At 40.9% G+C, this 23691-nt stretch overlaps 1 protein-coding gene across 1 annotated transcript in view; it reads left to right on the plus strand.

Moving 5' to 3' along the window:
• The window catches only part of LOC137620790 (Na(+)/citrate cotransporter-like), a 130479-nt gene extending 107783 nt beyond the window's left edge, over positions 1-22696 (plus strand). The window contains exons 7-13 of the mRNA XM_068351221.1: positions 14716-14898; positions 16769-16888; positions 17995-18216; positions 18946-19019; positions 19190-19482; positions 19718-19855; positions 20221-22696. Of these exons, the coding sequence (XP_068207322.1) occupies positions 14716-14898; positions 16769-16888; positions 17995-18216; positions 18946-19019; positions 19190-19482; positions 19718-19855; positions 20221-20355 (1165 nt within the window). The 3' untranslated portion in view covers positions 20356-22696. The remainder of the gene's footprint in view (positions 1-14715; positions 14899-16768; positions 16889-17994; positions 18217-18945; positions 19020-19189; positions 19483-19717; positions 19856-20220) is intronic.
• The last annotated feature ends 995 nt before the right edge of the window (positions 22697-23691 follow it).

The raw sequence follows: 23691 nt of genomic DNA on the forward strand, positions 1-23691 counted from the left end.
ACCCAACCAAGTGTGGACTAGGGGGAAGGGTAGAGCCCCACCACCTTCACCCTCCAGCAGGGACCCAAAGGAGAGTACATTCTCCTAATGGGGGGCTGGGGGGCGAACGACTGGTACTCTGAGGTTCCGTCCCAAACTCAAAGCGCATGAACTATGGCAAGGAGTGGGGTAGGAAAAATCCTAGCCTAACCTTACCCGAAAGCATATCGAGGTAAGGAGGGGTAGGATGTAGCCTAGGCTACCTCAGAGGGAGGAGATTACCTTAGGAAAGGTAACTGGGGAGGTAAGGGAGTATACAATAGCCCCAGCGTTAGGTTAGGGGCAAGGGAGACGACTGCCAATATCACCGAAACCCATTGTATACTCCCTAGAAGGCGAAATAACATTTGTGCAATCACTGAATCTTGTTTGTATAAATGCCTATATCTTCATTTTATAAAATAACACTAGGAACACTTATTATATCATGCAAGAAGTAAACATGAACACTAGGCTATCGAGCCTAGGGGCTAGGCTAGCAATCTAGCATAGGGTAGGCTAGCATAGTTGCCTAAACGAATACTAACGCATAATATAACTAATTCCAAGCAATGAAGACTAAATAACTAATGAAGTTATTAGTTATAAGACCGGGAAGGATGTTCTGGCTAACTAAATAAAGCATGCGAGGCGAGCAACAGCGTCGAAACATGACGCCTCCAGTCGGGGCACAGCTTAACCACAAAACACAAGAATTAAAGATGAAAAGTCGTTACTTTACGGCTGGAGCTTATTTATACAATACAAGAATATGGTACTCAACTTTCCAGAAGAAGGCGAGGCTGAAGATTGCGACATGATGCAATTAAATAGTGAACACTGGGAAAAAACACTCTGCTCAGGTACGCTACAGAAACAGGAATGAAGCGCGCGGATGTGACGTAAACCAGGATGGCGGCCGTTTGTTTACATCGTTAGGTACCGTAACAGTAATGCAGGAGGAGAGTTTTGTAACAGCTCCTCCTGATACTTGCCACACTTCCCCCTCGAAGCGTAAACGCCATGTGGCGTGTCAAGCATACGTCCCCTGTTATTATACGATATCCTAAAGGGAAACCTTATGGGTACTTGCGCCAGAAGTTAGAATTCTGTGAAACCTTTAGTTTAATTCTCTGGGAATATCTACTGTAGTCATATATACCCTCAGGAAGCTACTGAAGGAACCTTCCATCAGGACGTCATGGCTTGAGCTCAAAAAACGGATTTTGAGCGAAGCGAAAAATCTATTTTTGGGTGAGATAGCCTTGGCGTCCTGATGGAAGGTTCCTTTTTGGTAGCTTCCTTGGGTATATAACTACTAGATATTCCCAGAGAATTTAACCACAGGTTATCACAGAATTCTAACTTCTGGAGCGAGTATCCTAAAGGTTTCCCTTTAAGACATCGTATATCAGGGGACGCATGTATTAACGCGCCACATAGCTATCTACACCCCAAACAGAGTTAACACTTCGATGTGTAGCGGCGTAGAATAGCTGGGGAGCCGTTCCACAGCTAATCTCGTTCGTGGCTACTTTTGGTACTCGAGACGTAAACAAACGGGCGCCATTGCTAAATGACGTCACGTCCGTCCTCATCCTGAAGCCAGTTGCTTGCCGATCACCATGATACAGCAGAGCAGGGTGGGACCTGAAAAACTGGACGAAGTAGCAGGGAGGGTCCATCAGGACGCCATGGCTATCTCACCCAAAAATAGATTTTTTGCTTCGCTCAAAATCCGTTTTTTGGGCTCAAGCCATGGCGTCCTGATGGAAGAATACCAGAGAATCAATGTATCGTGGTAGATTTTCCCCTTTTAGTGTAAGTGCCGAGGGCTTTGAATAGGTTAGTATAGTAATCTTAATAGAAGAACCGTAGGGAAGAGAACTTCCTGCCCCCTTAGCAGTGAAGTCCCCACGGGCCATGCCGAAGATCAAAGTGGTCATCGAAGGGCTACTCACCTTGCTGGGAGAACCTGAGGAACTTGGAGACAAGACTGAATGGTTGGCATTCATATAGGAACATTCTCAAGGGCAGACAAGTGGTGGTTAGGCACTGTATGTTAATGGAGAATTGTCTGGTCTCTAAGATATGAAGTAAGTAAGTATTCGAGTAGGAATATTACATTGCACAGGTGAGTATATAATAAGGGTTGAAACCTTAGTAATCTTCATCAACCATAGAGGAAAGGGATAATAAAACTATGACAGACGTGTATTTCATAGTATAAGTAGGAGCGGATTGAGACGCACAAGTAATAAAATAGAAATTTTATTTCACAATTGCAGAATATATTAATGGAATGCAATAAATATGTAAAAGTAATTTACAACAAATTATAATGTACATAGTAATGAAAGACGTGCTCTTGAATCTGAAAGAGAATTTCAAAATTATTAGTAGGCACTCGTTCCAGAGGAACGTCAGTCTTTAAAATTAAAACGCATCATGCTCTAGGCATGCGGCACTCTTGTGACGACTATGACATTTCACCTGGGATAAGAACAGTATATGGAAAACACTAAGTGTTTTGAAATCACTACGTATCACTCGAGGGTCAACATAGGCACCCGTAGAGTTAGAGTCCCAAGTAACTCACTGTTCTATGCAGAGTTAGGTGCAGGTTTCATCACACTACCTGCGGCTACCACAAAATGTTTGACTTCGAGCACTTGTTTCGCATAATGTTTGAAGAAAACGCGCGAAGATTTCCAGCCTGTGAAGCTCTTACGGCTTTCGAAATCCATACTCTGAAAGAAATTCAGAGACGATGCAACTTTTCTAGGATCGTGACCGGCGGGTGTACTGTCAGGATCCGCTCTGCGAATGAAGTAGGTGATTTTCGCTCTTAGTTGTTTCAGTGACAGGTCGCTGCCCGATGTTTCTCCTTTGAAGAGTTGGCCTCCACCAAAGTCCGAAGTTCTGCGAAGATAGACCTTGAGGCTCTCTACTGGACATAGAGAGGCATCTTCTTTCAGGGGGCATATTCTCCAAGGGCCCCATCTTTTGGTGGGTAATTCGTTTTTTGCGAGAAACGTCGGATCCGGGAAGAGGGTAAGGTCTCCTGAGTCAGTAAACAGGATATGACCCTCTTCTCTTGATAATGCCACTATTTCGCTGACTCGGGCTCCTGAGGCAAGAGCAAAAAGAAATATAACTTTTTGAGTCAGATCCTTGAGAGGGCATGAATCATTGTCTAAGTTGGAGGCAAAATGGAGCACATTGTCCAGAGACCAGGAGATCGGTTTTGGTGGGGGTGCTGGGCGTAGACGAGCGCATGCTTTCGGCAGTTTATTGAAGATGTCGTTGGACAGATCAATCTGGAAGGCATACATCAGTGGTCTAGTCAAGGCCGATTTGCAAGTAGAAATCGTGTTGGCTGCCAAGCCCTGTCCATGAAGGTGAATAAAGAAGGACATGCAAAAATCAATGGTGATTTCCGTAGGATTTTTTGCCTTGACGAATGAGACCCATTTTCTCCAGGATGATTCGTATTGCCATCTTGTGGATTCGGTCTTGTATTCCTCGAGGAAGTCTAGACTTTTCTTCGAGATCCCAAACCTTTTCTTCGCGGCTATGGAGAGAAAATCATGAGATGAAGGTCCTTGATTTTTGATGATGAAGAAAAGACAGTCGACTTCTGTACTTGCTGGGAGAGAACTGGGCCCGGGAGAGGGATCAGCGAGCGTGGGCTGCAGCTCCAGGACCAGGGGGTACCAATTGCTCCGGGGCCACTTGGGAGCCACTAGGGCCGCTGTCCCTTTGAAGGTTCTCAGCTTGGAGAGGACTTTCAGCAGAAGGTTGGTGGGAGGGAACAGGTAGATCTTGGACCATCTGTTCCAGTCCAGGGACATGGCATCCACTGCCTCTGCCTTGGGGTCCTCGTACAGGGCCACATATCGAGAAAGTTGATTGTTGTCGCTCGTTGCGAAGAGATCGATCTGAAGTTCTGGGACTTGGTGAGAGATGAAGGAGAATGATCTTGCGTCTAGAGACCATTCCGACTCTATCGGGCTTGTCCGGGATAGAGCGTCCGCTGTCACGTTGCGGAATCCTTGTAGGTGAACTGCAGACAGGTGCCACTTCTTCTTCTCTGCCAGACGGAAGATTGTCAGAAGCACCTGATTTATCTGGGGCGATCTTGAGCCTTGGCGATTGAGACATCGAACTACCACCGAGTTGTCTAGGGTTAGACGAATATGGATCGAGGGAGGCGGGGAGAGTTTCTTCAGTGTTAGAAGGACCGCCATGGCCTCCAAGATGTTGATGTGAAACGTCTTGAATAGGGGAGACCATGTGCCTTGAGCCTGTTTTTGGTGGGAGTGACCTCCCCAACCCTCCAGCGAAGCGTCCGTGTGGATGTTGAGTGATGGAGGTAGGTGTTGAAGAGGGATGGACCTTTTCAGGGCCGTTGCTTCCGACCACGGCTTGAGGAGAAGCCGAAGTCTGTTTGGGAGCCGTCTCTTGAGGTCTCTTCGAGCGATGGATGCAGAACGTCTCCAGACTCCCGCGGCATCCTTTAGCTGTGCCCGAAGCACTGGGTTTGTCACTGAGGCGAACTGTAGAGAGCCTAGAACTCGTTCCTGCTGACGTCTTGAGATCCGTTTGGATTTCAGCAGTCGCTTGACAGACCCTGCTATTTCCTTCCTTTTCTTCTGGGGAATGGAAAGGCGGTGTGACTGAAGGTTCCACTGGATTCCTAACCATTGGAACTTCTGAGCTGGAGAGAGGCGAGATTTCTTCGCGTTTATCTTGAATCCCAGGTGTTCTAGGAACTGGGTGACTTTGCTGCAGGATCTTAAACAATCCTCGGGCGATGGAGCCCAGACTAGCCAGTCGTCGAGGTAGGCCATCACCTGGACGTCTTGGAGGCGGAGCTGTTGTACTATGGCGTCCGCCAGCTTTGTGAAGATCTGAGGGGCCACGTTGAGGCCGAAGGGCATGGCCCTGAAGGCGTAGCTCTTCCTTTGGAGTCGAAATCCTAGGTAGGAGGAAGCGTGGTGGTTCATTGGAACGTGCCAGTAGGCATCCGCCAGGTCTATGGAGACCGTGTAAGAACCTCGAGGCAGAAGGGTCCTTATCTGTTGAAGAGTCAGCATCTTGAACTTGTTGTTCGCTATGAACTTGTTGAGGGGGGATAAGTCGAGAATGACTCTTGTCGGAGTCCTTCTTGGGGACGCAAAACAGTCTCCCTTGGAACCTGGTTGACTTTACCCTCCTTATCACCTTCTTGTTCAAGAGATCTAGGACATATTCTTCCAGAAGGGGGGTTGATTGTTGGAAGAATTGCTGGAAGGTTGGGGGTGGTTGAGTCCAACTCCAGCCTAGACCCTTCTTGACGATGCTGTGTGCCCAGGAATCGAAGGTTCAACGATCCTGGAATTGGCGGAGTCTTCCTCCCACCGGAAGCACTTCATTGCTTCTGGTGTCCCGAGGGTTTACTGCCTCGGCCGCTAGCTCCCCTTCCTCCTCTGCCTCTGGAGGGACGGCGAGATGCGTCTCTGCCTGCACCTCTGCTTGAGCCTCTACCTTTGGGACGAAAGGTAGTCGTCTGTTGCTCAAAGGCAGGGGTGAAAACCGGTGACTGGGACAAAACCGGTTGGGTGACCAGTTGAAAGGTCTGCTGTGGCTGAGCAGCCACTTGGGGAGTAGCGGGTCCCGGAAACTGCCGTCTCTGTTGACGTTGCTGGGGTTTTGGCTTGGAGGATTTCCTCTTAGGTTGAGGGCCATCATCCTGAGAGGATTTCCTCTTCTTCGACATGCCCCACTTGTTGAGAAGGTTCCTGTTCTCAGTGGCGGCCTTGTCGGTGATCTCTTTCACAAGATCAGAGGGAAAGAGGAGTTTACCCCAGATGTTGGAGGAAATCAGCCTCCGGGGTTCGTGTCTCACTGTGGCACTTGAGAACACGAATTCACGACAGGCTCTCCGAGCCTTCATGAAGCTGTACAGGTCCTTAACCAGAGTCGCCATATGCGATTTAGCGAGCACCATGTAGTGGTCGGGGACTCTAGTGTCACCAGCCATGACGTCAAGCTGTACTTGGAGGGACATGGATGCGGCGAGCCTTTCCTTCGTGTCTTGTTCCCGACGAAGGAGATGGTCATTAAGTTTCGGGAGGTCTTCATTAAACTGACGTCCAGCAACGTCAGGATCTAGTTTTCCCACCACGAAGGTATGCTGGATATCCTTCCAGTGTCGAACATCGGGGGGAGTCACCAGGGAGAAGGGTCTGCACTCCTCCAGTGCAGGGCAAGGCTTCCCTTCTTCCACTGCCTTGTGAACCGCAGCGAAGGCCTTTTCCATAAAGGGGAGGATCGCATCATCAGGTGCGACGTAGGTAGGGTGCTTCTTGCTCAGTGCCGGAAGCTTTGAGCAGGTAAAGCCCCTACTTTTAAAAGCGTTGGCCAACATAGCCTGGGCCTTCGGGAGATCGAACACTATCACCTCCTTAGGTTCGGTCTCTTCTTTAGAGGCAGGTTCAGATCGAAGCCGGACGTAACAGTCCGGATAAGCCTCAAAACTCGGGAAGAACTCCACTTCTTCCAGGGCGGCAACCGAGCCGACCTTCTCGCTGATGAAGATCCTGCCCGTTGAAATGGGCATATGCTCGGCATACCTCCAGGGGTTGGCGTGCGAGCATGCCGGGAGGTCCTTAACCGAAATCCTTTTCGGCTCCTTGGAACTTCCCATGGACCTGATGTACTCGTGTGTCACTTGGAGTTTCTTGTCCATAAGCGCTTCAAGCATACGGAACATCTCCTGGGCGGTTGGGATGGGATCCGGGGTGGCGGAGGTAGACGGGAGAGATACTTCCGTCGGTGTAGGAGTTGGGGCGGTGGTGGAAGGCGGAGCAACCTCCTGCTCCGACTCGGTGTATTCCACCTGGTCCTCTTCATAGTCCAACTCTTGGGCCATGAGGTTCCTCTCCGTTGCCTCCGAAATCTCCGACATGCGCTCCGCGTTGTCGGTATCCAGGTGACACTCGTGCATGGACTGGGCCATGACAACATCGGGTTCCACCGTGATCTGGACGGTGGGGATCTTATCCTTGGGGACCACAGAGTCTGGGGATGCCTTTGGGAACAGTAAGGCCCTCAAGTCTTCAGTGGCCAGGTACGGTCCAGTGGCGTTCTTCTGGAAGCCACGCACCCATCTGCGTAGCTTCTCTCGAGAAGCGTCCCTAACCTCCGCTGAAGGAGGGTTATTGAATGCGTCGACCAGGCGTTCCTGGCAGACCGTACAGTTCTGCGGGTCCCAGAACTTCAGATCTCCTTTCTTGTTGGCACAAGGGGCGTGGGTCCTACACGCCGTGTGCCCATAAAAGTGCGGGTGCTTCACTGCACAGAAGCCGTGGTCGCACTTCAGTTGCTCCTCCTGTAAGAGAAAGAGAACATGAGTATGGGGGAGTCATAAGGATGACTTCTATTCTAAAGTTAAATATTAATTGATTAATCTTTAACTTAATATTAAGTGTGATGATCAGAGAATGGGCGGAAAAGAAGGAGATAGATACATACTCTGTGTAACCCGCCCGGCTGGTTACCGTGACCTTATCCATAGACAATTTGTTGTGACTGAAAGCACAGGACAGAATTCGACATGGAATGCCCGGAAGGCAGTGGGAATTCTATTGGGAATTGTCAAGGATATAAAACTAGGACTGAGGCTACTCAGACCCTAGAACTGGGAACGTAGAAGATCCCATAGGGTAACGGTTTCCGGCAACCAGCCGTGCTAAGATACACACAGCATGCTGGAAATCTGTGATATGCAAGAAGACAGCATGGTTACTAATAGAACGGTAAGATAATACCTATCCATTTACGTAATCAAACCATCTAGTTGCGATGTAGGGCTATCAACATGAGATGATAGCTAGTAGAAGGGGTGCAAGTCGCCTCGACGCCTCCGGAAGGCTCCGGCAGACGGACGGCACGCCGGAGGCCGCTCCAGCAGAGTTTCTGGCATTAGGGAAGACAAATATAAAAGTCAGGAGTAATACCATGGTGGCGGCCGCCGGCACAGCGGCGGCACGCCGGCGGGGAGCGGCAGCTCCGGCAGCCGAAGGTTGCCGACTTGGTGACAGGAACAAGGATGGTTATAGCAGAACCGGACTGCCGGCAGTGGATGCCGGCACTTCAGGGGCCGGGCCGGTGGACGGACGACCGAAGCTATGAGGTAAGAGGGAAGGCCATCGGCTGGAAGCCGGTGGGAGGCGGCAGTCCCCCGGCACACGGAGGACTGGCGGCCCAGAGGGCAAGGGATAAGTCACCAAGGTAGGAGGTGGGTATCACCGACAGGGGAGGCGGCAAGGGACCGGCACCGGGATAGTGAAAGAGACAGAGGGAGGGATGTAGGGGCACGGCTACGGACCCCAAGACATCCCACCTGAGTGGGTGTACCCATGATAGAGGCTAGCCCTATCAACCAGAAGCAGGGGCCGCAGAGGACCGGGAGCCAAGGTAGCCCAAGGGAGGGCTAGGGAACACCCAAGAGGGGGGGAGAACCCCTGCAGACAGAACGCATCCAGTGGCTAACCCCATAGGACACTATTCAGGGTATATGTACCAGAGCGGACTGCACACAGGAGCTCAAGGTAGCCCTATCACTCCACCCTAAGGAGGAGTTGTAGGACAGGGGACAGATGGGTATAGACTAACCTAAGTATAGGCTAGGCCATACAAGAGATAGGTGGGGAGGGGAGAAGAGAAGGGTCTTCTGTGGAGGAGACTCTGTACCAAAGCGGCCACCAAGGAAGGGAGGACACTCCCTAGCCTAAGGTAAGGCAGCCTGTCTGAAAACGGTGCATGGGTATCGTTTCAGCAAAGTACAGAGCTAACTCTCCCAAAACCTAACCTAGAGCAGGGATGTTACACCCTGAACTAGGAAGGATGGAAGACGTATCACTATTGCAGGAAAGGTCGGAGACCTAGCCCCAGCAATAGAGGACGGACTAGCCGTTCCTCATTCTCGGACGCAACCCTAAGGGGGGATCATTCCCTTAGGGGGGACAGAGAAGCGATATATACTCTGATAAGAGCTTGATCCCCTTACGTGGTAGGGGGAGCAAGGCTACACAGAGGGGATGCCCTAAGGCAGGGGATGAAGGAAGCATATAGGGGTCCTACTTGTAGGTTAGGTTAGAAAGGCACACTATCTAACCTGTCCCTTATATGGTCCCTGAAGGCAAAAACACTTGCATCACAGTCAATAGTATTGTAAAATAATGCCACTATCTTCATAATTAAACCTAGGATCACTGAAATATATCATGCATGAACACTGATGTTAGGCGCTCTGGCCTAGGGGCTAGACTAGCCAACTGGTATGGGGTCAAATGATGACCGATAACAAGGCGTCAAAACACGATATATAAAGTTCCTAGCTATGAAGACTAAATAACTAATAGTATCGATTAGTTAATGAGGCCGGAAAACGCTGTTGAGGCTATCTAAATAAGGCATGCAAAACAACAGCGACGCCATAAAATGGCGGGTCCGGTCGAGGCACAGCTCTGCCACAAAACATCAAATATCTCGAAAAGTAAAAGTTACTTTACGGTCAGAGCTTATTTAAACAATACTGGAACCTTGTACTCAACTTTCCAGAAGAAGGCGAGGCCGAGGGTAGAGACATGGCTAAGATGCAAGTCGATAAAGTACGCACAGGGAAAAGTCCGACTAGTAAGGCAAGCTACTAAACGAAGGAAGAGGACGGACGTGACGTCATGTAGCAATGGCGCCCGTTTGTTTACGTCTCGAGTACCAAAAGTAGCCATGAACGAGATTAGCTGTGGAACGGCTCCCCAGCTATTCTCCGCCCCTACACATCGAAGTGTTAACTCTGTTTGGGGTGTAGATAGCTACAGTATGTGGCGCGTTAATACATGCGTCCCCTGTTGATATACGATGTCTTAAAGGGAAACCTTTAGGATACTCGCTCCAGAAGTTAGAATTCTGTGATAACCTGTGGTTAAATTCTCTGGGAATATTTAGTAGTTATATACCCAAGGAAGCTACCAAAAAGGAACCTTCCATCAGGACGCCATGGCTTGAGCCCAAAAATCTATTTTTGGGTGAGATAGCCATGACGTCCTGATGGAAGGTTCCTTCAGTAGCTTCCTAAGGGTATACAGTGAACCCTCGCTACTTCGCGGTTCGACCATCGCGGATTCACCACTTCGCGGATTTTTTCCATAACCCATATATATACAGTAATATATATATATATATATATATATATATATATATATATATATATATATATATATATATATGTATGCATGTATTTATGTATATATGTAGGTATGTATATGTGTATACATATAAATATATATATATATATACACACACACACACATATATATATATATATATATATATATATATATATATATATATATATATATATATCTAAAGTAGGAAGATGTGATGTAGTTCTAAGGGAAAAGTATGGGAAATATGTCTGGGTAATAAGCAAAGCTCTACCTCCAGTTTGTTTCTACATTATGATCAGAGATAAATGTAAACAAAACATTGGTTGTCATTTTTTATCGTGCTTTTTAGCATGTTTAGGAAATGCATGATATAAAATCACCTTTAATATTTGTGCCTGTTTTAGTTTAGGGTACTGTAGTACATGCATTAAGTGTTCTGTACATTAAAGGGTAGTTTGTTAACAGTACTACGTACAAGGGAAGGTTTTAAAAGTCTGAATATACATGTTGAATAAATAGGTAAATATGGTGTCACTACTTCGCGGATTTTCACCTATCGCGGCCGCGACTGGAACCTATCTACCGCGATAAACGAGGGTTCACTGTATATGACTACAGTAGATATTCCCAGAGAATTGAACTAAAGGTTTCACAGAATTCTAACTTCTGGCGCAATATATACCCAAGGAAGCTACCAAAAAGGAACCTTCCATCAGGACGCCATGGCTTGAGCCCAAAAATCTATTTTTGGGTGAGATAGCCATGACGTCCTGATGAAAGGTTACTTCAGTAGCTTCCTAAGGGTATATATGACTACAGTAGATATTCCCAGAGAATTGAACTAAAGGTTTCACAGAATTCTAACTTCTGGCGCAAGTACCCATAAGGTTTCCCTTTAGGATATCGTATACTGTAATAACGGGACGTATGCTTGACACGCCACATAGCTATCTGCACCCCACATAGCGTTTACGCTTCGAGGGGGAAATGTGGCAAGTATGGGAGGAGCCGTTACAAAAATCTCCTCCTTCGTTACTGTAACGGTACTCAGCAACATCACATCTGGCCACCATGTTGGATTGATGCCGCCAGAGCGCGCTTTCCTCATTCCTTTTCATGTAGCGTATATGACTAGGTGCTTTTCCCCAGTTTTTGCTAATTGATCCATAATATCGCAAACTTCTGCCTTGCTTTCTTCTGGAAAGTTGAGTACCATATTCTTGTATTGTATAAATGAGCTCTAGCCGTAAAGTAACGTCTTTTTATCTTAAAATACCGTGTATTATGGCGGAGCTGTGCCTTGACCGGAGGCGTCATCCATTACGCTGTTGTTCGCCTCGCATGCTTTATTTAGTCAGACTGAACAACCTTCCCGGTCTTTTAATTAATTATCAATATTAGTTATTTAGTCTTCATTGCTAGGAATTAGTTATATTATGCGGATTGTATTCATTCCGAAAATGGATACTATCGGTATAATATAACTAATTCCTAGCAATGAAGACTAAATAACTAATGCTGATAATTAGTTATAAGACCGGGTAAGGTTTTTCTGGCTAACTAAATAAAGCATGCGAGGCGAACAACAGCGTCATGGATGACGCCTCCGGTCAAGGCACAGCTCCGCCACAAAACACAGTATTATAAGATAAAAAGGAGTTACTTTATGGCTAGAGCTCATTTATACAATACAAGAATATGGTACTCAACTTTCCAGAAGAAGGCAAGGCTGAAGATTGCGACATAATGGATCACTTAGCGAAAAACTGGGAAAAGCACCTTGTCATAAACGCTATGTGAGAAGGAATGAGGATGGCGCGCATTGGTGACGTCAACCCAGATGGCGGCCAACATGGCGACCGGATGTTGACGTCGCCGAGTACCGTAACAGTAATGGAGGAGGAGAACCTTGTAACGGCTCCTCCCATAACTTGCCACACTTCCCCCTCAAAGCGTAAACGCTATGTGGGGTGCAGATAGCTATGTGGAGTGTCAAGCATATGTCCCCTGTTCTTATATGATATCCTAAAGGGAAACCTTATGGGTACTCGCGCCAGAAGTTAGAATTCTGTGAAACCTTTAGTTTAATTCTCTGGGAATATCTACTGTAGTCATATATACCCTTAGGAAGCTACTGAAGTAACCTTTCATCAGGACGACATGGCTTGAGCCCAAAAAGATACAGTATAATCTTATTTGTTTGTTTTCAATGGTGATTTTGTATCATAAGTAAGATAGTTTTGTTCCCAGGAGCCTCGAATCAGAAAAGCTAAGGAAGCATATAAAAAATAAAACTTCAGAGATTTCTGTGCAGACTTCTTGTAGAATCATTTTATGTAGGTAGTAGGTTGGCTAGGGCACCAGCCACCCCTTGAGATATTACCTCTAGAGAGTTATTGGGTCCTTTGACTGGCCAGACAGTACTACATTGGATCCCTCTCTCTGGTTATGGCTCAATTTTCTTTGCCTACATATACACTGAATAGTCTCACCTATTCTTTTCACTCTCCTCTGTCCTCATACACCTGACAACACTGATATTACCAAACAGCTCTTCTTTGCTCAAGGAGTTAACTACTGCACTGTAATTGTTCAGTGGCTACTTTCCTCTTGGTAAGGGTAGAAGAGACTCTTTAGCTAAAGTAAGCAGCTCTTGTAGGAGAAGGACACTCCAAAATCAAACCATTGTTCTCTAGTCTTGGGTAGTGTCATAGCCTCTGTACCATGGCCTTCCACTGTCTTTGATTAGAGTTCTCTTGCTTGATGGTACACTCGTGCATGCTGTTCTATCTTATTTCTCTTTCCCTTGTTTGTTTTGGACATGGGAGATGTAGTTTGGTGTTGTTGCTGTTCTTAAAAATTTCTACTTTGGTTGTTTGTTGTTTATCTTGTAGTTTATTTATTTCCTTATTTCCTTTCCTCACTGGGCTATTTTTCCCTGTTGGAGCCCTTGGGTGTATAGCATCTTGTTTTTCCAACTAGGGTTATAGCTTGACTTGTGATAATAATAATGAGGAGGAAACTGAGGAAGTAATGATTACGAGTTAGGAAACGTACATTTACTGTATATTATTAAAAGTTCAAGGAGAATTATATAACTAATGATGTCTTCATTAAAGGTCTTCATATTAATCAATTATTTCATACAAAACTTTCACTACTGTCTCTCTTGCTGTATAGAATCGTGGTCGTATCGTTATTACCACAGTTTTATAGTGGCCGATGTGATAACGTCCCTGACTGGTGATCGCCAAACTGGGGTTCGAGTCCCGCTCAAACTCGTTAGTTCCTTCGGTCACTGCAACCTCACCATCCTTGTGAGCTAAGGATGGGGGTTTGGGGGAGCCTATAGGTCTATCTGCTAAATCATCAGCAGCCATCGCCTGGCCCTCCTTGGTCCTAGCTTGGTCGGAGAGCGGGCTTGTCGTTGACCGTATGAATAATGGGCAGACTCTAGGGCATTGTTCTGCTTGATGGGATAATGTCGCTGTCCCTTGCCTCTGCCATTCATGAGCGACCATTAATCCATTAAACCTTTATAATTTTCCTCTACTTCTCAGTTTTGTTTCCTATTCTAGGCTCTCTTCCTTCTTGTGACCCCTAGAGTTTGTGGTATCTTATTTTTACTACCAAGCTGCACCAGCTCATAATGTGAGGATATCGACGGTAATATTGATAATAGTAATGATAATTGTAATAACAATAATGATAATAACAGACAGATTTTATTAAAATCTGTAAATGTGGTTATAACCCATACCAGATATATATTTAGCATTGAGTTATACAGAAATATTAAAAATTGTTAATCAACCATCTGGCAGATAATTACTTCCTAAAGTAATTTCTATTCACAATAAATTATTGGGTTTTATTAAAACTGTTTTGTTTATCTTTTGAAAACTTCAGTTCATTTGCTGAAGATTAACATCAATAATTTACAGTAGAAAAAGCATACGGGATTTTGTTTCATAAATCCTATGTTTATTTTAGTACTTTGAAAATGCGAATTTTCTGCTAACATTTCCCTAATTTACATCCTATTGTTATCTAGAACCTTAAAACAGCATGGAAGCAATTTAGTTATCTGATAATTTAAACATGAACATGTACTGTATTATCCCTCATAAACGTTATCAGTCATTCAATAGATAACACTGAGAACAAATATTTAGGAAAAAAGTGTAGATTTTCTCAAGACAATTTCATTAATTTTGTGTGTGCATATGTAACCATGTTGAGACCAAAGTTTTTACCGAGTAATCAATATTTTGTTTATACTGGTGCAAAATTGAAGTCTCTCATGTTCTTTAATGCAAAGCCACTCAAGAACAAATAAGACCAATTTGAATCACACCTTTGTTGGTTATATAATTAATAATCTGATGGCAAGAGAGAGAGAGAGAGGGGCCTGAGTATGCGGCATCATCTTAAATTCATTAATATTATTCATTTTTTTTCCTCAAAATTGTCTTTGCAGAAGTGCTTCAGTGTCATCGAAGAAAGTCAGTGTGTGCTATGAGCCTGACCATTCAACAGAGAAAGACTCCCAAACCTTGAGAAAGATGTTCTTCCTTGGAGTGGCCTTCTCTGCCAACATAGGAGGCACTGGTTCTCCCCTTGGGTGCAGTCCTAACTTGATTGTTCTTAGTATACTACAGAGGTAGGGTGCTATTATATCCAGCTTTATCTTGAAATTACTAATGCAGTAATGAACATAGATTTATAATGACACTGCCTGAAGGGTCCCAAATTTGCCTATCAAATGTCTTTGATGAAAAGTACTGTATTTGAATAAAGAAATTTGCAAATAAGGCAGGAATATCTCTAGCAAAGAAAAGTAAAAATGTAGGCCTATATTTTTTTAAAGTTAGGAGCAAAAGCACTTCTGAAATGCTAGGAAGACAGTTAACTTATTCCTGTGTTTGTGTACCTCTTAAATCTGAGTAGTGGCAAAGCCCCATGAATAATCATACAGTTGCTCTAAAAAATTCAGTGAGAGAGAGAGAGAGAGAGAGAGAGAGAGAGAGAGAGAGAGAGAGAGAGAGAGAGAGAGAGAGAGAGAGAGAGAGAGAGAGAGTGTGTGTGTGTGTGTGTGTGTGTGTGAGTAATGTATCATCAATTGAAATTAATTTTGCCACAAGATGAAATAATGTACTGTAATTGAATAACAAATCAAAATTTTTTGACATTAGCCAAATTACTGAAAATTGAGCAGTAAATTATTTGGTTTTGAAGGGTGTATTTCTTTTAATGACACATTTCTTCTCTTTGCCTTGTTATTTTGGATGCATTTGCTTTAATTGCTCAATATGAAAGGGAATTGCTTTTTTATTACTTCCTAGTTGATGAAAAATGAATTAGATTGAATTTTTGGTTAATAATTTAATGTTAAAGTTTATTGTTCTAGTTCATTTATGAAGTTAGTTTAAAGATGACAATATCTTTTAACATAATTCTATGACTTATTTTAAATCTTATATTTATAAGTTGTTAGTTCTTTCTATTAATGTAGATATAGTGAGGACTTCTCCATAATTTTATGTTGGTTTTAAAACCAGAATAGCCCCTCTTTGTATCATTAAGTATAGTATTCATTCATTTGTAGACATTTATCTTTTGCCATTCCAGAAATCCATATCAACAGGTGCACAACATTCATTGAGCTTTAATGTAGAGATTATATGATTTATTATCCTTCTTGCTTTGAAAACGTATTTTTTACAATTAGGGTAACTTTAGAAGTGCTTGTATTCCTTGTGTTCCATAAAAACCACCATTTGATCTCATATCTTTCAAAATGATTGCAACACTAAATTACATGATAATGTTAACAGTAAATTGATAATACTGATAATTATACATTAATAATAGTAATAACAATAGAATTATTATAATTACCATATAGTAATAATAGTGACTAATCCACCATATTCAGCTTGGTCATTAAAATCCTCCGATTGTTTTTCTTGAAGTCATTCATTTCCACTGACCTAATTCAAAAATTACAGTTGAAATAAATAAACGTAAGATATATTTTAAACTTGGTGCTGCCACTAAAAACCAATATTTTATTCAGCAATTGCCAAGCAACTCTATCCTTCTGGAAGAGCACTGCTGTATCAAGCCATATAAATTGTCTCTTGACGACAGCCCCTTGATATCGACATGAGATCAAATTTATTTCCTCATGTTACTAACAAATCATCTTAGTTTTATACCTCTGACATGGAAGATTTTCATGTTACTCCAGATTACTTGGCAAATAATCTTATGTATTTTTCCAACAAGCTTTTCCAAGTTGCCATTTTTTTTTTCTCACAGTTAATGCCAAATTATTATTTTAGCTTTACCACATAACAGAAGACATAATCATCATTGTTTCCCCTCCCCATGATACTTAATAGATAGTCAACCGTTTTCCACACAGTACTTGCAAAATAATTATTTTTAGTCTTTTCACAGCGCATCAAGAATAATTTTTGTCTTCCTCACTGTACTAATAGCTAAATGCTCTTTGTTTTCTACCTCAGTACTTTTGGAGAAGACACAGGACTCAACTTTGCAACGTGGATGATGTTTAATATCCCGGGAATGATCATGTGTCTGACATTTGGCTGGTTTTGGCTACAAGTCCTTTGCAAGACGTGCAGGTAAGATCATGGGCACCAAACCATCTGTATTGTCTCTATGTTAATCACATACATACATATACCTAGGCACTTCCCCAAATTTTGGGGGGTAGCCGACATCAAACAAATGAAAAAAAGGGACCTTTCCTCTCTACGTTCCTCCCAGCCTGACAATGGACTCAACCGAGTTCGGCTGGTACTGCTAGGGTGCCACAGTCCACCCTCCCTCGTTATCCACCACAGGTGAAGCTCATGTTAATGAGAAATATAAAAGTAACTCAAGGATTTTCATAAGAAATCTAAGGATATCTTTTGAGGAACAGTTGTCTACAGTACAGTACTTAAAGAAATTAAAGTACAGTACAAGGACTTAATTACCAACTTGGGATTGTGAGATCATAAACGGCTGTGAGTCCTCACATTAAAGAAATCTAAAAAGAAGTTGATGTGTGGGAGAAAAAATGTAAAATATAGAATTTTTATTTTTCTAAAAGGCTATTTTGCCACATATACTGTACAGTACAGTATTTGTGTAGAGCAGTATACATTTGATTTAATGAATGAAAATTAAAGAATAGATAGGCAGTGCTAAGATCAATTTAATCACCAAGAAATCTTACTCACAAAAATTGATATTGTATAGCTTTTATAGGTATAAAGAAAATATAGCAATATAATGGTACAGTATATCATAATCAGAATTGCCTTATGTAGAATCTCTGATGTATACACAGTAGATTGTCTAAGTTGGCAGAATAACCAACTTTCACATCCATAAATAAAATAACAACAAAGCTAGATATTAAGCCCTTAAAGTAAGCTCTATTGGTTTTACTCTGCAAGTAAATTTAATCTTAGGTCTTTATGGTACTTAAAAAAAAATGGAACTAAAGGCTTATTAAATAATTCAGAATGCAGCCTTCAAGGAGAGAAAACCTACAAAATCTTTAATTGCTCGGAGAAAAAAGTAACTAGAAGACAAGACATAACTGGCATCCCAATCTCAATGTGTTTATCTTTCCTCCTCAGCATTGAATGCAAGTTCCATCAGGGCAGACATTAAACTTGGTTTTCTCTTCTCATATCCCCAAATATCAGCTGGAGTAATGATGTCTCATATCCCACAGCATTTGCAAGAAGAAAGGGGAGGTTGAAGAAGGCAATGATTATCAAGAAAAATCGATCAAGAACTTCCTCCAGGAGCAGTACCAGAGTCTTGGTCCTGTATCCCAGCATGAAATCGTGGTCTTCCTCAGCTTTACTGTCCTTGTGTTCTTATGGGTATTTAGAGACCCAGGATTTATGCACGGTTGGGCCTACTACATTAGCAGTAGCTTTGATAATGAAGTGTAAGTCTTATTCTATCTTATACTTAAACATTTTAGCATAAGGATTCATAATTTCTTCATTCTGTAAACAGTCGATTTCTAGCTTTGTAGGTAGAGTATATCTCTGATAGTAATAACGGTGTTGCGATGTGATATTCTGTAACTAACTTAAGTTCTTCAGCTGCAATTAATTAAGTTTATGTTAGCTGTTTAGTAAAGTTTCTAGAAGTTCCTTTTTTGCACTTTATTTGAAAATAAAATTATGCATTACCTTTTCTGTCATGGAGGCACTGAGTTGTTTTATTTAAATATTAAAACTTCAATATTAGAATTCCCTGTCACTTGGCATATTATTTTCAAGGGTGGGCCTGTCAGTTGGAGGGGCTATCTTAATGAAATCTTTATGGTATTGTAGTTCCATAATGGATTTACAATATATTCTTTACCATTTTAACTCATATCAAATAGATAGAAGAATTAAAGTAATTTTAGCAAGGTTACGTATTGGTCATACTAAATTGACTCCCGGATTTTTAATGTGCGTCTAATGTTAAATTTACTGTCTTGAATCCTTTTTCAAAAGCCTTTTTGAAAAATCTTTAAGCTGTGGATAGAATTTAAAGAAAATTATTCAATTTTAAAAACATTACACTAATTTTAGAAGATTCCTAAATTAGTCAAACTCTTCTAATCCATGTATGCATATTTTCTAATAAGTAAGATGATGTTAAAGGGAACTTCTCCTTGCAGCCATATTCGTGATGCCACTCCTGTGATGTTGATGGTGTTCATACTGTTCTGTGTCCCAAGGTCTTTCAGGAGAGGTAAGAGATTAAATTAACTTCTGTGAACAAAAAAAAATATTTACCTTTTGTGTCTGTAAATTTATAATTTTGAGCTAAAATTAATAAATGGAATTTATAGTACAGTATATGAAAAATCAGTCTATGAAATGGCCTGTAATTGCAAGAGTTTACCAAGTATTTTTCCTTAGATAACAGTGGAAGTTCGTCACAGCCTGATATGGCGGAAGGTTGCCTTACATGGAAAGTGGTACATGAAAGAACGCCTTGGGGGATCATCCTTTTGCTAGGTGGAGGCCTTGCCATGGCAGAAGCAGCCAAGGTCTCGGGTTTGTCAGCATGGCTTGGGTACCAGCTGCAGTATCTAGGTTTCATGCCTAAGGAAGCCATTGTGCTTTTCATATGTTTTGTAACAGCTATGCTTACAGAGGTAGCATCCAATACTGCAACAGCATCAGTACTTCTCCCTGTACTAAAGGATTTGGTAAGCAAAATAGACAAGCTTAGTTTCAATAATCTTTGATGTACTCACTGAAGATATTTTACGTCAGATATTTTACAATGAACTATGAAGATATTTTATATCTGATATTTTACCATAAACCATAAGATATATTAAAATACAGTACAGTGTGCTATATTTGTATCATTTGGTTCAACATGTGTTAAGTCATCCAGTCTAGTTTGCATACCTCACACATTTCTTCTTTTCTTTCCAGTCGTTAGCTATTGGTGTGAATCCAATCTACCTGATGCTTCCCGCAGCTGTGTGCTGTGCTTATGCGTTCATGTTGCCTGTGGCTACTCCAGGAAATGCCATTGTCCTGACAGCTGCAGGTCTTAAGACTCATGAGATGGTATGCTTATTTGTTTTCACAGTGGCTATTACTTACAAGTTTCCATAAAACTGTAGATAGACTAGTCCCACATTACTTTGTGCCGAAAGGACTTTACATATTGTTATCCTGTTAGACTATTTATTTCTATTGTTTTCAAATTATTTTTATGTCATTCATTGGGATTCTTTGTGGACCTTATACATGTTTAATCATATCAAACTACCATTTCATATTAACTGGTTAAGTGCTAATATCTGTGTTAAAATTTTAGTTCTAAAGTATAAGAATACTTTCAGAGCAATGTTCTTATCATTTAAGTCTATGCTCTCAGAAAACCATAGCATCAATAGCATATATTTATACTTCATCTTCTTCCATTCTAGATGCGTGCGGGCTTTGTCATGAACGTTTTGTGTGTTGTAATCGTCACCTTCATGATCAACACTTTAGGAGTGGTATTGTTTGATGTGGATACCTTCCCAGAGTGGGCCATGAACGTCACTGCAGTCGTGTCCTGAAAATTCCCGAGTTCAGGATTTCAGAAAGTTGAAGACAACAATCTCAGCTTTGGATTACATTTTATCATTCTTTTTATAACTGGAAACTAAAACGTAGTTTTATTGAACATAATTATTTGTTGTAACATATCTTTTCATCTCAATATTCATTTACTCCTTGTACCACAAGTAGAGTAGTGATGGAAAACCCATTTTTTCCAAATGTATCTCATTTACCCCATATAATATTGCCTTTGTTTGGTAAATATCATAAAGTCATCTGTATTAATTTCTTCATCCAGTCTATGTACAGCTTTATTTTTGAAATAATAATACCGAGCCAGGGCCAGAAAAGAATAGAGAATTTAATTTTTGTGTAAATGGGAAAATATGACAATGGTATACACTGTGCATGATATCATTGGTAAGTATGGGGACACATCATATATTTAATCTATTGCTTTCATACCTGCTGAATTAGGTTCTGAGAAACATGCATACCAATTGCTTTAGGATTTTGGTTGAAGCCCACAACTAGGTGATGAGATGTTAAGATAAGTTATCATAGGTTACTGCTGTGTGTGCTGTGCCTCCCGCAAGCACAGTCTCCTTTATTTTTACATTGAATTTTAGAATATAGTATCAAATATCATTAGCAGGTTTGGAATTATACTAATCATTGAGTATTCATAGTTCCATTAATATTATTTTTTACTAACCTAAAGCTAGTGTAATCTCAGATAATTATAAACGGTAGTCTCTTTTGTAATATTACCATAAATCCCATCCTTTTGTGGGGATTATAAAGGTTCAACAATGTATTGGAAGAATTAGAATTTTACATACACTTGTTAATTACATTTCATATTTATAGCATCGTAAACAAACCCAACAACTGTATTTGAAGATATTACAGTATTAAGAATTAGAATTACCTTTGGAAGAAAATAGTATTTATTAACTTTTCAGTTAAGAATGTAGTACATATACTGTACTGTATTAAGAACTGGAAATACTTTTGACTGAATGTAAATCCAATGTGCAGTGAAGCATATGGTATTAAGGGTTGAAATTACATCTGACTATAGAGTTAATTTAGCCATGATGAATATAGAATGGTATTGAAAATTGTTTCAGTTTCCAGCAGTTGGCAATTCCATTTTGTGAAGCAGCCATCTGTATTGAATACCGATGTACTTGTATTGTCAAGGATGTATATTAGGACCTGGCCATCATCACTTTGCCAGTTCTTGTAATTTATAGATACAAAAAATTCCACCAGGGGTTATGATATTACTCCTATATTGTGACAAGAAGTAGAGATTTTCTTGCGCGAACTTAAGACAGATAGAGGAATAGGGTTTTACATCTGCTCAATACCCCTGCTGTGTAAAATATCACTTAATAAAGATTCTGATGTAAGCAATAATACGTCTTGATACGGCATGGTCCAAAAGCTATAAAAAGAAAGTTTGATTTGTGGTAATACTGAGCTGTGGATATCAGAAATATACAGGTAAAATTGTTACTGATTTACTTTATAATTTATTCACCATCACTTCAAGAATGAAATAATGGGAGTTCAATTCTTTAATAAAGTTAGAAATCATTATTATTATTATTATTATTATTATTATTATTATTATTGTTATTAATTATGATTACTGTGGTTATGTGTTTACTTTGCATTTTCCTTATTAAAGCCTGAAAGATTTCAAGGAGCAATTTCTAATTCTTGTAAAAGAGCTTCCTCATTTTCTAAAATTGGTACAGTATGATGATTGGATCAAGATGCAATACAGACTGTACTCTTTGTAATTAATTATTATAATTATCATTTTAAACTTATGTTATGTAGAAATTAACTCATAGGCTACTCAAGAAATTTCTTTTCCCCTTTGCACCTTCTATTTATTATATAATATATGAAAGATTTTGTGTAAAGCCATTTTCTTTTGCACTTGTATTTTACTTAACTTTTCCTAAACATCCATTGTTTAGCATGTGTCGATTTTATATTCATAAAATTTTTATATTAAAGCGTGCCTTTATATGTTTCTACTTTATAGATCTACATTTACAGTTCTTATGCATGTCTGTGCAATACAGTACATTCAAAGTGCTGTGTTAGTATCAATTTCCTACAAAGCACACTTCATGAATTTTATTCCATTAAGAACTACAGCCTGTGTAATCCCATTAACTTGATGGTTTTGGCTTCATATCTCAGATCCTTTTGACTGAATCTTCCAGCGACATATCGATGTTCTTATTATATGCAAATAAGTTCGCTGTTTCCCTATTTTAACCATCATTGTTAGATTAATCTCTCTGGTGCCAGCATTTACTGTTGCTCACTGAGAAGTCCTGCAAGTTTCTATCGTTTTGTAATTGGAAGTCTATTAAAGACAAGGAATTTATGCTGATTGTTATTGAACATTCACATGCAAAATAATTAGAAGCTGTGGTGATTACTTTGAATATAATATATTATGGTATTCTTACTTTACTTGCTTATTTCCTTTTCCTTTTCCTTTAAGCAGAAATTGGCCATCTGCTGTCACAAACATAGAGTATCTAAAAGCTCTAAGATGTGACAAAGATAAAGATTATCATGGCAATGGCTACTTTAAAGTATTGTATGGTACAGTATATATATTTTATGGTATTAACACATTTTTAAACTACAAAATAGGCTGTGAGGAGCAGTTTTAAAATTTTGTCTTAAGATTTTGTTTTAAAAATCCAGATATTTTGACAATGTAAAACCTCATGAAATCAAACAGCTGCAGTACCGTACATCGTTTCATTGCCTTTGATGACAGCTTTGGGATTCTACCTTTGAACCATTTTCTTAGATTCTTGTAACTTTTCATCCTTCAGATGAAGGTGTTTCGCTTCTGTTGGGGTCATACTCAACTTGTTTTCTTTTCTTCATTGTTTTTCATTTTTATTTTTTAGCCTCTGCTAGACAATGGCATTTGTTAGCCCAACCCATTGGACTCCTTATAAAGAATAGTACTTATAACATTTTTTACAACTGAATTGGTTGCTGAATTTTGTTTTATGCACAACATAGTCAATTATAATGTTTCACCAACGGGTAAGTTTTTCGTGATTGTCATCAAAAGAAACATATTTTATCCTTGGTATATTTTTTATTCCCCAACTTTGGCTATTTAATTTTACTAAAAAGACATTTTGCTCCAAACTGAATAATCATTGTGAACACTTCTGATAATCTGAAATGTAATTTTCCTTTTGAAAACAGTAAAAAAATGAGGAAAACAGATTTAGAAGAAAACTAAACAGTTTGCTATAAAAACTCTGGTCTTTTATTTTTTTTTATGCATTATC

Source organism: Palaemon carinicauda, chromosome 27 (genome assembly GCF_036898095.1).
Source record: "Palaemon carinicauda isolate YSFRI2023 chromosome 27, ASM3689809v2, whole genome shotgun sequence".
NCBI lineage: Eukaryota > Metazoa > Arthropoda > Malacostraca > Decapoda > Palaemonidae > Palaemon > Palaemon carinicauda.